Here is a 16,220-nt window from a genome sequence, read left to right as displayed (position 1 = left end):
ACCATCAGATTTCATGAACTTATTCAAAGGTAAAAAAAAAAAAAACAACTAAAAAATGGAAGGTTTCGGCATCTAGTTTAAGATCCTACTAACGTCCAATCTCAGAAGTTCTGGGGTTGCGTTAATTAACGCTATGTATACTTAAAAAAACGATTTTTGATCATTATCTCGGAAACTATCAACTTATTATTTTGATATCGTCAGCCATTTTCCCGAAAATCGAGAAAAACGGTCAAATATATTAATATATTTATATGCTAATTAACAATATCTTGAAACTAATTGATTTTATAAAAAAAATTTTTCTAAAAAAAGTTATTGGAAATTTTGTTCCCTAAAAGAATGTAGAGTAAACAATTTCGATATCTTTAGCCGTTTTCAAAACGATCAATTTGATATATATTTTTCGTTAATTATCCAATCACTATCCTTAAATTATGTGTAAAAAGTCCTTAATTTTGTTACTCGTGCGTTATAGTGAGGTCGGTGATTGCGAATATGACGATAAAAAAGATTCAGAGCGCACCTGGAGGTCGGTACGCCTTGGTATCGACGTCGTCTATAGGAATTACTACCCGATCTTTGGCAGGTGGAAAATTTAGGCACCTTTATCTGGTTATCTACATGATCGAATGTCGTGAAGCAATATTACCCATATGTTCTGATAATAAATTTCAAATATCATCAAGTTTATTGATAGGTCAAAATTTCTCTTTGCTCTTATTTTTAAATATTTTATTAATAACTTTGGAAAGGAAGGTTATGGAATAAATTTTATACTTACACCATTTTTTTTATTTTTTATTTCATATTTTAGGGAAAAAATATACTTACTTCAAACTAAAGAGAATTTTTTCTCAAAATCCTTACAAATTAGACGGGGGAAGTGCCTCCATTTTCCCATATTAATACATACTATAAAATTTGCATCTAATTTGTGCAATCTTGCGTAAACAGTGATGTTTAGAAAAAAATGTTAGAACAAAAGTTTTTGATTTTTTGATAAGGAACATTTTTTATATTTAAACTTTTGTTCTATCTCTAATGGTTTACAAGATGAGCCCTACAGACCCAAGACCCAATTGGCCTATGCTGCTCGTTTACAAACTTAGTCTTACCTTTTACGTCATGTGCACGCTATAAAAATTTCAGCTTGATATCTCTTTTCGTTCGACAGACGGACAGGTGGAGGGACAACCAGAAATTGACTAATTAGGTGATTTTATGAACACCTAAATAAAAATTTTCACATTTTCAATAAACAAGCTTCAGGACTACGTATACAGTTTTTAACAAATCTCCAAGACGCTTCTTTACTGGGATTAGTAATTAATCTTGAACTTAATTAGCCTACATAAATTATTATTTAAAAATAAAATTGTTTTTTTTGGTGACTTTAAAATACTTAGGGGAGCGGAGGGTAATGCCGTACACCTAACTTTAAACGTGTATATCTTCGAACCTACTTAATAGAATACAATGCTTTATGTATCAAGCCATCATAAATTTAGTCTAGTTTTATATAAATAATCCATAATTGACAGTGTCCAATATGACAGTGTCAAAATCAAATTATTCCATAAAGTTATTTGTACGGAATTACCCGAGACTTGCGTCTAATTCCGTACATAATTGTAAGAACCTAAAAAGCCTGAAAAAAGGTATTTTTTCACAAATAAAAAATAATTTTAATTAACTGTGGGTAATCTTTTATTTATTCACAAAATACACAGATATAATCGTCCGCAGAATTTGCGCCACACACAAAGCATGTGCCCATTTGTCACATGACACACATCTGTACCATAATTCTATATCCTTACCAAATTCATTACATATTACACACAATTCATGAACTTCTCGTATTTCTGATTCTAAATTTACTGCTTCTACTGGTGAAATGAGTTCATGTGATATCTCTGATTTTGCATTTACTGCTGCTTCTGGAGAAATAATTTCATGCAATGCTTCATTGCGGGTAATACCGTACAGTGTACGGAAATTCCCGAAACCGAATTCAAATTTCAAGAATGAGTATTTACCTAAAAAAAAATTCAATAAAGGGATTCTTTGATCAAAATCTTATTATAAAGATATTTATAGTCCGAAATATAATAATTTCATTCTAAAATTTAATAAAAATAGGTACTTACATCTTATTTTTGATGTTTAAAAGTTGTAAAAACGAGCGCCAAATCACATAACATCTATTTATACAAAAATTATTACCCTTAATAACACAGTAACTTAAGAGGCTACACTAACACTACTGAGCTAATGATTGACACCAAGAAAACGCACGCAGCTCAATTCCTACAGGATAAACAGTGATGTACGGAATTAGCCGCTGTACGGTATTAGCCTCCGCTCCCCTACAATAAAATTTATCTGATGGTAATGACATTCATTAAACGCTTAAATGCACTTGAGTGAGAAAGTGTATTTTTTTTTTTTCTGTAGAATAAAAACAATTTTTATTTGAAGATTTCTTTCAACTTATTATAATATTATTGTTTCATTTCTATTGTTTAGAATTTAGATGACTTTAATAAAAATTTCATTTTTTATTTTGGTAACAATTTTATGTCATTGTTTTAATTAAATAGTGCAGATAGTGTCATATAACAATATTTGTCTAGAAATCGTTGAAACAAGCCTAATATATTTAACTCTCCTCAAATTTGCAATCTCTCCTCAAAAAAGTCAATTTTACAAAAATAAAGACCCTACATATACATATTTATTAACAATAATACCTTGAAACTAAATGATTTAATTAAAGAAATTTTCAGAATAAATTGTAGGAAATTTTTTTCTAAAAAGAATGTAGAGTGCAATTACCATATACTCGTTTTTCTGGGAATTCGGAATAACGAACAATTATATCATAATCCCCAAATAATGGGTAAAAAAATCATTAATTTTGTTACTCGGTACGGTAAGTTTCTGAGTACGCTGATCGCGAATATAACGATAAAAAACCATCAAGTTTATTGATTTATTAAAATTTTTCTTAATAACTCTTCTGGAAGAAGAAACCTAACCCAGAAACCTATGCTTATTATTACATACCATCGTAATTATTATTAAAAGTGAGATGGATAATTTGATTAAATGAATAAATGCAACGATAAAGACAGCAATAATTGTTCTTGTTTTGGTATTTATTATGTTAAAGCTTTTCGATGTTCGAAGTGCTCTGTCATTGGATAAATTTATTAATTGATTTGGTTAATTATCTCGGAAATTTGACCTCAGATCAAAATTTGATAAAGAGCTTTTTCGTTCGTCTTTATGAGCTTGTTAAGGAAATCAAGTTTTATTGTGTTAATTATTGAACACCTTGTATACCCAACCATTACTTTGCCTTAATAATTGGAGAGTGTTTGAATCGTTCAGAGGCGGCCGAGTAGGGACTAGTATTAAATGTATTCTGGATATAAAAAATGTTAGTTTTATAAAATTTAGTATAAAATAGACAGAAAGAAATAAATAACACTTTAATAATTTTCTCAGCGTTTTTTTCATAAACATTTTTTTTTTACAATTATTAACAACTTGGACACAGATTATTACTTGAAACTTTTTAAAAGTAATTTTAGAATAATTTTTAAAATGATGGCGTGTTTCATCTCATGCCACCACGATGGCTAAAGAATTGCTCCGAAGAAGTCATAGAATTAAAAAAGCATGAGTTGGTGAAATCAAAATAGTACTTTATACAAAGATCTCCGAGTAGAAGAAAAGTGGTAAACTAACTGAACACTTAAACGTAAACTAATTATCAATGACTTGGTCAATGAATAAAGAATTTGGACATTCGACATTTGGGAAATTTTTTGGCAAGAAACAATGCTGAGGAACTTGCTGAGGGCGTTGATATTTATTATTATAATCAGATAATTTGGCAGGTGATTGTTTTCGTGAAAGCCATTCATGTTCCTGTTGATTAATAAATTCTAAGAATTCGGACATTGTGTTATCGTTTGTCATTTTAGAGAATAATTCAACGCTCATAAATTTCTCCATATTGTTTTTAACCAATAATTTAAACAACATGTCTGGTATTCCTTGAATATCTCCCACAGATAGTTTTTGGCGCACATTCTTAATTGCCTCACAATATGTAACAGTATTTTCAAACATTTCATGTGTTTTGGAATTATTTGTTTCTGCAACAAATTCTAGTAAAGTATCCATGAAACGATCCACAATGATTGTAGATCGAATTTGAAGTTCAGTATTTGCCATTTCATCAAACTGATCCAGTGGAATTGGTTTTGGTCGATATCCAGTCAATTTATTTGCAAAATATATACCCCATGTTAAAAGTCCGTTTGTATCTGCATTCTGTACCCAATTGTCACCCATTTCAAGCAATGTTGGATTTTCAGAAGGTTTATTATCGTAATTGGTCCAACTAGCCAATAGGGAAACGGCTACAGTACCTGCTTTTTTGGCTAAATTGAGAGGCCAAAATTCTAAACGAGTACCTTTTGATCTTACATATTGTGGAAGGAATTCCGCTGTATCAATAAATTCAGTAGTAATGGTATTGATTGACGAATTAGTATGTGCATCAGGTATAGATCGATCAATCCGTGGTTGTTTACGATCAGAATTTAAATTTGTCTCAAATTTAGCATTCATTTTCGCAATATTTGTATTAACATCAGATTTTAACGTAGTAGATGGTCGACATACAATACTAACAATATTTTCCCGAGTAACTGATTCTCTACGACAACTCAAAAAATCAAGAAGGCGATCAGTAGTTATTTGTTGTTGTTGCCGATCAATGGCATCTTCTTCTTTCTGAAAATCTTTTAAAGCTCTCGGAGGAAATTGCTTATTAACTTGTTCTCGCAATTTTTCTTCAAAAGGTTTTGGTATCCTGGTCTCACCGTTCTTCCACTTTTTATACCCTTCTTTCAAAAACTTTTCAACATCTTGTTTTAACGCATCTGACAATTTACTAATTAATTCTTTATCGGGATTTTGGAAATTCTTCTCAACCAAATTATAGAATTTAGAAGTTTTTCTTACTTTCTCAATGTAATCGAAAATACGTCGCATATTTTTGTCTATGTATTTATTAATTAATCTATTTGGTGATATTTTATGTATATTTTCCCTTACAAGTGTAATGCCTTGCTCTGCATATGCTACATATTTTTTACCGTCGAAAATACCTTTGAGAATACCTTCGTATGTTGCAAATGTATCAAAACGCCATTTCGTAAAATCAAAATTATTACCATTAGCTGCAGCAGCCCTATAGTAACCCATGACAATAGATGCAGTAACTTTATATAATGGATGTTTAGGGTTTTTTAAGATTGCTTTTATCATTTGTCTTTTGGATGAAGACAGTTGCGTAAGGCTTCTACTGTTTTCTCTCCACTTTAAAAAGCCTCGATGCATGTTATTAATATTTTGTGGTATTCCTGAACCAAAGCTAAATCCGCTAATTAAGGAAAGGTAGGTATTTGCATTTTTCCAATCCCATTCCCAAAATGCATACTTATAGTCATTTGCAATTACACCATGAGCATATGCCACGCCTATAGCTGTAGAATAGCTGAGTATTAAAAATTGGGTTCTAGTCAAACGACCGCCAAGGTTTATTAGTTTTTCACCAGCATACTTGTGCAAGCTACCAACACCACCAAACAATCCAAGTAAAAGTCCGACTCCATCAAGCATACCATAGTATGTGGCTGGCTTACTCCAATCCCATTTTTTAGGATTAAAATTTCCACCGTTTTCAACAGCCATCATAATATAGGAACCAGTAAGTGCCAAAGCTATATGTATTGAAATTCCTAAAGCTAAGGAACCGATCTTACTTGCAAGCAAACCTCCAAATACCGCCCAAGAACCCTTAAAAGTTAACGGTAACGTAACTCCAACCAAAAAACCAATACCTAAACCTTTATATGTACCCAAATCCTTCCAATCCCAGTCTGCTGGATTCCATCGATTATTCAATTTTGCCGCACCTAAATAAGCGCCAATTATACCCAGAACAATACATGTAATTATCAATGCAAATTCACCATCGGGGTCAATAGTGGATATTGGTGAATTACCCGCATACACATATGGGCTAAAATATTGAGATTTTGGATCGGGTTGATAAAAGCGCCCAATACTTGGATCATATAATCGAGCATGATAATTATATAAACCAGTTTCTTCGTCCCACTCTTGTCCTGTATATCGATATATAAAAGTTTTATCTCCAAATGCTCGCATTAATTTACCATATGGAAGATAATCAAAGGCCGTAATCACTTCATTATCAATAGCTCTGATAATAAGTCGTATTGATCCAGCATGGTCGGTAAGTACATGATAATAGTTGTCATCACGAATATATCCAACTAAACCTCTTGGTCCATAAAAATAATATGTTAAAGTTTCTTCTGTTGATTGCAGTCCCAAATACTTTTTCCGTTGGTCAATGAGAACTCGGCCTTCAGTATCTCGAACATATCGTACTTCGTATTGTAATTTTCCGTCTGCATTGAAAACTTTTTTAAGAATTCTTTCACCCGCAGCATCATAATAAAAGCGTAAGGTAAGTCCATTGGTCATTTGAATGGACGTTGCTCGTTGTGTAACTGGATGATATTTGATACTTTCGATACCTTTATGCTTAGCTTTGATGATATTTCCACTTGCATCGTGTTCAATCTCATAAGGTATTTTGGAAATCTCAATTTTATCGATTTTATTTGTATGGTTTTGGTAATTAATTTTATATTTATCAAAATTTGAAACGAAAAATTTATGATTTCCGTTTCCATCTATTTCATATGATTCATGATCGAATGGAGTTCCACCCAGTCCATATGTAAAATGGTCCCATAATATTGAAACAATTTTAGGAATGTATTTTGAAAACTGACTTAAAATTTGTCCAAAATTATTATGTAAGGATTTTGTGCTAAAGTATTCCTTATTTTTTAGCATTTTCCCTATTTCATTCCCAATGTCTTTATACTTATTATAAATGAGCAACGAGGACTTTTCTGCTCCCTCCCATCTCAACAATGCTTCGGTGAAGTCATCAACATTAGCTTTTTGCTGATCAAATTGATGCTTGATAATAAATTGCTTAATTGATTCCAAATAAAGCATATAATTTTCATTTAAACTCTTAAGGTCCGATTTCAATTCTTCATCTCTGAAGAAACTTTTGCCTCGTTTGCCAATTGCAGTTTTAGAATGGTGTCGGGGTTGATCCTTTAAAATATACTTTGCTTCTGTTAATAATTCCCAAATTTTTTCAGATTGTTCGCTTGATATTTCAGGAATAAATTTGGCAAAACTATCAATTTGCAGTGGGTCAATTAATTTGGAAATTTCATCTGTATAATATTTTGCTTTTATTAATTCCTGATGATTGCCATAAGAAAACTTATAGCCATAAGTTTGGGGCACATAGTTTTGCGCAATTACTGTTGATAACAGGTCAGCAATTTTACCCATTCCACATAAGAGGGGCATTGATGGTTCGGCATCGATTATATATAACTTAATTGGCTTGTTCTGATTGTCGAGGTATCCATACTTTTTGAGTGCGTTCAAACATAATTTTGAGTCATTTGTAAACGATGCTATTGAGTCCTCATTAATTTGGAACCAACGCATATCCGCGTTCTTCGTCCAATTGTTAGTGAAATGTGTTTCCATTATGATGCCATCTCCGTATCCAGCATGCCCATAACCTTTTTCTGTATAAGTCATTGTCTCCGTCATGAATGGATCAGTGATTTGTGTTAGAAAACCGGGCGAATTATAACTATATTTTCGTGTCAAACTATTCATGCTCGATTGAAATGATTCGCTAGCCAAATCACCTGTTGAGTCATAAGTGAATTTTGCAGTAAATAAATTGGGTGTTTTTAACTCGATAAGTTGACCTAAACGGTTATAGGTAAAATCTAAATCCAAACTTTTATTATTCACATTTGGATAACTTAATCGTTGAATTTTACCATTTTTATATTGTTTTTTAATGTCCAATTGAATATCATTCATTACTGATAGTATTTTTCGTTCAACCATTTGTTCATCCGAATCGAATCGCAGTTTTTCCAAAATAGTTTCACCATCATCGTTGTATGTAATGCAATGTTTTATTCGACCTCGTAATTGTGGATCTGGATGATAATCACTGTAATCCAATTGTTGAAATTTTTCGGTATTTGGTAAGAAAACACTTTCGGTATATTTTTTTAATTCTTCAATACCTAAAGTTTGATTGAAGAAGCCGGTAGCGATTAATTGATCAAGATTGTTATGGTCAAAGTATACAGTTTGTGGTTTTTCTAACGAATTGGATTCTTTGACTGAGGTTATCATAAACCGTAATTTATTATTTGAATCATATAAATTGTCAATAGGGCCAAAATCCGGCGTATTTTTACGGAGTACTTGTCCATGTTCATTATAAGTCAAAGTTGTTGCCAACATTTCTTGCCAATTTTTTTCCTCTTTAGTTAACTTATCCGGTTGATACGCGGTAGTTTTTAATTCAGTACCAACTTTTTCATGATATACGGGTGGAAGGATTTTTGTTAGTTTACCGCTGCCATTATATTCATAGGTACTTAATAAATGGTCAAATCCTGGTACATTCACGTAAATTGCAATTTTATTTCGTTGCTGATCATAAACCGTTACTGTTTCAGCACCGTTCGAACTAATTTGTACATTTTGAGTGTAACCCAATTTTTTCGGAAACAGATTATCCATAAAAGAATGATTAGAATGTTTTGCTATCGATGTAACATAAGCTCCACTAGTTGAATACTCTGGACCAGGTAAGCCTAATTTTTTTTCATCGTTTAATGGATTATCCCAATATTCAGTGCGAATAAATGCAGCGCCTTTATCCGCCGGATTTAATTCGTGTATTTTGCCATCTAAACGATTTGTATGCCAAACAGAGTTTGAATCTTTTGGATTGATATTCGTAACGAAATTTTTATGATATATCAGCAATGGGCTCTGATTATTTTGGCGTTGTAGCCGTGTTGTTTTTGATGTAATCGCGTTTCGACCCAGGGCATCGTATAACATTTGAGTGACTAATACTGATTGTGGGGTCTCATATTTGATTTCTTGAACTTTTTCTCCTAATTCATTCAAATAATCTACTTGCAAATGTGGACGATTTAAAATCATGAAATCTTCAATCAAGATTTCACCATGAGCTTCTAAAACCAATGTTTGTGCGGGTAAAACTTTTTCGAAAGATTCATCCACAATTAAAACACCATCAAACCAAATTGTAACAAAATTTTCTTCGACCATAATAATTATTTCCCCAGATTGAGGCAACGATGAAATTTTATGTTTGTTTGGTAGAATCATTGTGGAAAAATTTCCATCCTTAGTCAATTTTAATTGACCCAAAGTACCCACACTTAATGCAACATAACTATTTGTGTCTAGCAAAGCCATGAAAAATCGTAAAGTAACTGAATTTGTATCAATTTGATTTACTGCTTTTAATTGATGTGACTCCTCGTTATCAAGATGTGATAATTGTCCAGGACTTGCAATATGCCAAGCTTTTGGTGTTTTTGTTTCCCAACCACGTGCAAATGTTTCGTACGAGCTTTGTTCTGGCACGAAAGTTAGATAACTTGGGTAAGGATTTTTAAATTGTACACCCTGAGGTGTAGGAAATAAACGTCCCGTTTCACTCGAGCTAATCAATTCCACAATTTCACCATCTTGGTTAATGGTCGCAATTTTTTTATACATATTGTTATAAATTGATCGTGTTACTAAGCCAGTCTCATGTATTGTGGCAATTGGTACTCCAACTTTTGGATCGTACACATTTGCCTCAAAATCATGTGTCAATGGTGAGAATCGAATATGATCCAAATCAATTGTGGAATCAGATTCTATAATGACCGTTATTTCAAATTTAACATCGTTTAACGCTGGTAAAGTTTTATTTTTGTAATAATCGATGTAATTTTTGTACATTTGTTTGATTGTCTCAAAATCAATAATTAACTCAAGATAATACCAATCATTTGACTGTTGTTTAACTTGCCCAAGACTTGTAAATATATTTTCGCCTTCGCTGGTTCGTAAGTTCATTTTTAGGATTGATGTTGCTTCATTTAATTTAAGCACATTTGCTGCTCGTAGCCAACAACTTACTAAATATGTTATGTGCTGATCTTGTGGTTTAAGTGTACCTTCGAGTCGGGATCCACTATTTATTACCAAGTAATTTTGACCAGTAAATGCGTTTAAATTTTCAACAACATTTTTTTGATTAAATTTCCAATATTTATTTGTTTCATATGACTCAAAGCCATAATATGAAATCATTTCGTCTGCTAAATTATAAGGACGCAAATCACAAATTACAAGTTTCTCATTTCGATCCATTAACAACGTTGAATTTAATGGGTTTTCCTTTTTCTGCTTCTCTTGACGATCTTCTTGAATTACTTCTTCAGATTCTTCTACTTTAATATCATTTAAATTATACCAATAATGAGTTTTTGTTACTGTACCCTTATGGACATTTTTTGAATAATTGATTTCAGACCATCCTGCGTTAGTCTTGTTACCAGTTGGAATCATCGTTATAGTTTGCGTATATATTGATTTTTTCGAATCAAATTTATATGATTGGCGGTATACAATTTTTCGCTCAAATTCACCAAGATTTAAAATTGATTCTTTTACATAATATTGCTTTTTCTGTGAAATTAAAGTTGCAATTGGTCGAATTAAACATTCATGTGGCTCAATATTTTTTTCAACTAACGTTGTGTTTGCTCTTGTTATTAAATTTTGATAATTGCTTTCTTTGATTAAACCTTCCTTTTCAAAACAGATTTCTTGATCTATTTCCTTTCCATTTTCTTTAAAAACTATAATATTTACGTCGTGCTCGCGAGGCTGGTAAGCTAAATACATTGGGAATCGATTAACCATTAATCCTGCCATATACAATTTAAACTCTTTTACAGCTTCTCCGTTTTTGTACATAGTAAAATTTTTTCTCTCATCATCTACACTTGTTATTCGAAAGTTTGGGCCTAAATCAATTGTGAAATCTTCATCTAATTTCTTTTCTTCCCATCCAGTACCAGTCATTTGTATGGTATCGTTAATACCATGCTGAATGAATTGATATGTCGCATGCACAAGCAATGATTGCCAGTTAACCAGATATTGCTCATATAATACTTTTTGAAATCCTTTTGCTTCATTTAATTTTTTTATCTGTTCGTCAACAGCATCTTTTAGTTTATTTTTATTTTTATATTCTTTTTTATACTCATCCATCATTTCACCAGAAAAATCGTACACCTTTAAACGATATTTTCCATTATTCTCGCCGTATTTTAAATGAAACTTACTAGTCTTGTTTTGGTCATCCAATTTGTATGACAAATCGAGAATGTGCTCTCGTTTAAATTCGTAAGTTTTTACATCTGCAACTTTAAGATTTGCATTGATTGTTAATAGGTGCAGTTTGGCCGTTAATTGGTCGTTATTAGTTATTTGAAGTGCATTGAGAATTATGATGTTTTTCATGATTTTAAAACAACTTTCCGTAAAATCCTTGATAAATTTCTCTTGTGTATCAGACTTAACATCAAATCTTTCTATAGTTTCTTGTGTCTGAGTGTAAAGTCCTGGTAAATGATGTAATTTTTCCCGATGCCATTTATCCGATTTATTGTACATAATCCATATATGATTATCATCGTACATGACCACATATTTTTTGTGTACAGCCAATGCCTTGAAAGGCAGATCAGTAATTACCTTTGGACCTTTCCATTTTTTCGATTTTGTATCAAATAAATTTATCTTTTGCCTTTTAATATCACTTGCAACAATTAGTACATCACCAAATTGAATGGATACACTTTTATCGAATTGGTATCTTGTTGCATCTCGCATCCATTTTTCATCTTTATATTTAAAAACATTCAAACTCTGAATATCGTCGTTAAAAACATAAACAAAAATATAATTTTTGTAGGAATGCACTTCGTAGTTTTTAATTTTGGTTCCAGGACATGTTAAAGACTCGATTTCTGTAGTTAATTCAGGATTTAATATTGTTAAATGTACATATGAATCTGTATTGTAGGCCATTACAGCATAATCATTGCTGTAGCTAAATTTAATATTTTCACTATTTGTTCGATACGTACGAACATTTTCACGATCTCTTGGGATTTCAGGTAAAACAGAATTCGAATTATATTTAAATTGCATTACTGAGCCCCGTGCCAACGTAATCTCGGATAACACAAATGTATTTAAAACATTCTCGTAATTAAATTTAAAAATTGATTCAGTTTCTGCATAGATTTCTTGTTCAATTGCAGTTAATAATCGTTTCTTATCATTTAATTTATATTGAAATCGAATAGATTGTTGATAATTATCGGCTTGTATGGTGTACTTCGTTAGATAACGATCTTCTCTTAACAATACCGGAAATTCAATTTTTCCATCATCATTTTTCGGATTTGAAATTGTATATTCATCTTTTGTTTTTTTCTCATAATTCAAAGTTAATTTAAAGTTAGCGTCACTCCGAATTGTTGTCAAGAAAATTGCACTGCTGTACGAATTATCTCCAAAAAGTTTATTATCAATCATATAATCATAGAATAAGGTACGATTTCGTTTTTTATCGATATGTTCATTTAAATACCATGAAATAACAATTGGTTCGAAACCCTTGTCACTGGTTCCGGCATCACGCCAATTTGGATAACTTAAACTCCATCGTAAACAATCTTTTGCATTTTCAGTATTGGCTTTGCCGTAAACACGCCGATAAGTTTTACCATTTAGTATCCAAGTTTCTGTTGATTTATTATATTCAATAGTTATTTCTTCATCAGCAATTTCTTGTGAAGGCTCAAATTTTAGAATGCTATCATCCGTATCGGACTTCAAGTCCAAACGTACCTTTTGCCCTTCTATGACTAAAAAAAAAATTGCATCTTCTAAAAAGATACTTCCTTGATAATCAACATAAATAAAATCTTTTCCAATGGGAAAGGACCAACCAATCCCAACTTCACCAGATGATACCACCTGACTGTTATATTTCAATGGCAACTTTAACGGTATCCCACTTAACTCCACAGTATCCACCAAAGGTATATTAAAATCAACTTGTCCATTACCGATATCGATAGCTTTCTTAATAAAATCCTCATCGATATATTCAGCGAGACGTAAAATTGGTTTTTCCCGTAATTCTTTACGCAATTGAACAGGCAATTTTGTTTCGGTAGTTATTGAAGGTGGAGTAGTTATGTCTGGAGCAACGGTTGTAGAAGTAGGTATTACTTGTTCCGCTGGTAATACTTGGGCCCATTGTACTGAACCATCTGCACTTTTCGTAAAAACTATTGGATTTTTTGCTACATTAGGATTTAAAATTGGTATCATTTGACCATAACGTTGAATTCGATTTATTGACAGTGGCTTGATCAATTCCTTCCATTTACGACTTGTTACATCAAACGTGATTACAGTTAAACCATCTTTTCCCGTATATATTAATTCATCTTTTTGATCATTATTTACATCCATAAAATGTATTGATTTCGAAAATAATGATGTCCAACCATGATCCGAAGTAAATCCAACGTCATTACCAAGTAGTTTATAATCTTCGCTGTTTGCGTCGTATTGATAAACTTGCAAACCATTTTGGGTCAGTGTAACAATATCTTGAAATTTTTGGTTTGTTAAATTAACAAAAAATAATCGATCCGAGTCTTTAACACCCTTTATTTGTGTTGTTTTCAATAATTGTTTGATTTTCGGCTCTGTTGTTAGTTGATAGAATTCTAATTCATCAGATATTGTTTTCAATGCAACCACATCTTGATTTTGGAATTTTGCTACATAAAATTGTGTTGTTTTTGAATGCCAATTATTGGGTAATTCTATTTTATTATCTTCTGAATCTAATGGAAGCAACGGGTCATCTTTATCCTCTTTAAAACTTTCTTTGTTTACGATATAAAATTTAACTTCTCCATCATTTAACACGGTCATAACACCTACTGAATTTTTTTCATCATAAAAATTTCCAAATAGCATATATTTATAATCAGATAATATAAAATTATCATCATCTGTTAAAAGTTTGAAACCTGTGTCATGTAATTCGTGTAATTGCACACCATCTGGATGTCTTAGCATTAGTATCTTCTTATCAGCAAGTAATTGATCCGTTATCAACCAAGGATAACGTTTTATTGAATAATCGTCATCATCGCCTGGTGTTTTGAATATTATTTCAGTCCATTTTTGTATCCAAGTTTTTGTTGACTCGTCATATTGATAGCCACTTAAAGTACGTGTTTGCCGAACACAAATTTCATTTTGATTTAAATAATAAATTTCATGAACTGTTTCATTGTTTTTTAAAGATAAAGGCTTTTCGTTTGGTGTTAGTTTCAACATTTTGATTTACAGCTTTTAAATCAAAATATTATGATACTCCTAGTTTATTATAACTCCATGGTGCACAATTGAGTCAAGACCTGTGGGAAAATTACAAAATATATGTTAAAGTTAATGCAGCTTTAATTTTAGGGTGTAATTCAACAAATGTGTAATTAGTCTTTGGATCAATTGAGCTACAATTCTGTATACAGCGTACTCTCCTAGGCAAATCGATTTAATTATATTGGAAGTCCATTTTAGCAATTCATAAAGACATTCCCAAGAGAAAACCGCTTTTTTGAGGCACTGGCATCAAGCCTACAATTACTAACTTGATGGATATCCTTCTTTTTGTTGTTCTACCAGGAATGTCAAATAAAAAATGGGTAAATCATTTTGGCATTATTAACGCAAAAATAGGAAAAGGTTCTGATCAAAATATAGTGGGAGGTTTAGACTTGGAGAACGTAATAATCGAGGATACATACCCTGAAGGAAATATTTCTGTCAATAATCAAATTTAGTCTTGAAGAGTTCCGAAAAACAATTCTAGAATAGTAATAAAGCATTCTGAAAAAGTATGAAAAGATCCATGTAAAACTTAAAAAGCAGTTTGAAGACTACATTTTTACAAGTTTTTGAACTCTCCTAGAAAACTTTTTCAGAGAGAGATTTCATGAAAATTTAGATAAATTAAGAGTTCGAAAAATTAATTACTGTAGGTATTACCATATTTAATACTTGTCGTAAGGAATATAAAAAACTTTCCAGGAAATTATTTTTGAGTTTTTCTGACTTATTTGTAAAGAAATTGCGTTAAACTATGCTCAAACTTTATCAAAAAAGTGGCAATAGTTCAGGTTATATTAGTTTATGTTGTTGTTTAAAAGTTTGCTTTTTTTTTTTTTTTTGAAAATGAGCTTAAAAAAGTTCCCGTACAAGCTTTTTCAATCAAGAAATTCGCAGTCCAAAAATCAAAAATAATTAAAATTAGATTAATAGGTATTATAAAAATTCTTATCATAAAATATTTTTATTTTGATAAATTAATTTCTATGCCCGTTCAAATCCTATCGAATATTAAGAAAATGTTAGAAAACAAGAATTTTTCCACAGATTTTCCGGGAAAAAATAATATCGTTGGTTTTACTTCAAATCAAATTCGACATCAGTGACCGCCAAATACTCAAAAAACGATACATCATACGATCAAGCAATTTCAATTTTCTATGAAATCTATGAAATTATTAGATTTTTTCTCAGAAACTTAAATAATTACCATAATAATATGCCCTTTTTTTTTTTATTAAATATCCCGAATTTTGCAAATTTTACCTTTTAAATAAATTAAATATTGAAAAGATTCATTTATAATCAATTAATTTTCAGGAGTTGATTAGCTAATCAAATAATTGAGGTATCAAAAATTTCTGTTTTCAGAAATTTTACCATAATATAAAACAGCAATTACTCCGCTAACTTTACATTAATTTAGCCGACTAGCTCAATTTTTTTTAAATAATTGAGCCAAATAAAAATATTTTACGAATAATTTGCGAATAAATAACGGCAAACTCTCAGTATATGGTGAAGATCGAAAAATGACTCACGAATATAGGGAAAAACACCCGATCTATCCTTGACATTCACTCATTATTCTTATAAAAATTTTTTTTAGGCTTACCTTCTGAAAACACAAACTTGATAACATAAAAAGTGGTAACAATAAAAAAACT

General features: G+C 31.2%; 2 protein-coding genes across 2 annotated transcripts in view; one reads left to right on the top strand and one right to left on the bottom strand.

Moving 5' to 3' along the window:
• LOC123293619 overlaps positions 1–9,563 on the top strand; it is a 21,612-nt gene extending 12,049 nt beyond the window's left edge. Inside the window, exon 2 of the mRNA XM_044874497.1 lies at positions 9,553–9,563. The gene's annotated coding sequence lies outside the window, so the exon portion shown is untranslated. The remainder of the gene's footprint in view (positions 1–9,552) is intronic.
• LOC123294238 lies at positions 3,571–16,220 on the bottom strand. The gene is made up of 4 exons (XM_044875354.1): positions 16,169–16,220; positions 12,394–14,582; positions 12,052–12,336; positions 3,571–11,997 (listed from the first exon to the last, which is right to left on the bottom strand). The coding sequence occupies exons 2-4, from the start codon at positions 14,500–14,502 to the stop codon at positions 3,778–3,780; spliced, it is 10,614 nt and encodes a 3,537-aa protein (XP_044731289.1). The 5' UTR covers positions 14,503–14,582; positions 16,169–16,220; the 3' UTR covers positions 3,571–3,777.

This window comes from Chrysoperla carnea, chromosome 2 (assembly GCF_905475395.1).
Source record: "Chrysoperla carnea chromosome 2, inChrCarn1.1, whole genome shotgun sequence".
Taxonomy (NCBI): domain Eukaryota; kingdom Metazoa; phylum Arthropoda; class Insecta; order Neuroptera; family Chrysopidae; genus Chrysoperla; species Chrysoperla carnea.
Note: the sequence above shows the minus strand (reverse complement) of the source record. Positions and strands in the feature narration are given on the sequence as shown.

Excerpts from the sequence above, each read along its gene's own strand:
- LOC123294238 (XM_044875354.1), bottom strand. The coding sequence starts at position 14,502 with ATGTTGAAACTAACACCAAACGAAAAGCCTTTATCTTTAAAAAACAAT. Across the intron at positions 12,337-12,393 it reads ATAAGAAACGATTATTAACT|AATGTTTTAAATACATTTGT; the intron begins GCAATTGAACAA and ends TTTAATTACGAG. Across the intron at positions 11,998-12,051 it reads CCAAAATTAAAAACTACGAA|AGTTTGAATGTTTTTAAATA; the intron begins GTGCATTCCTAC and ends GACGATATTCAG.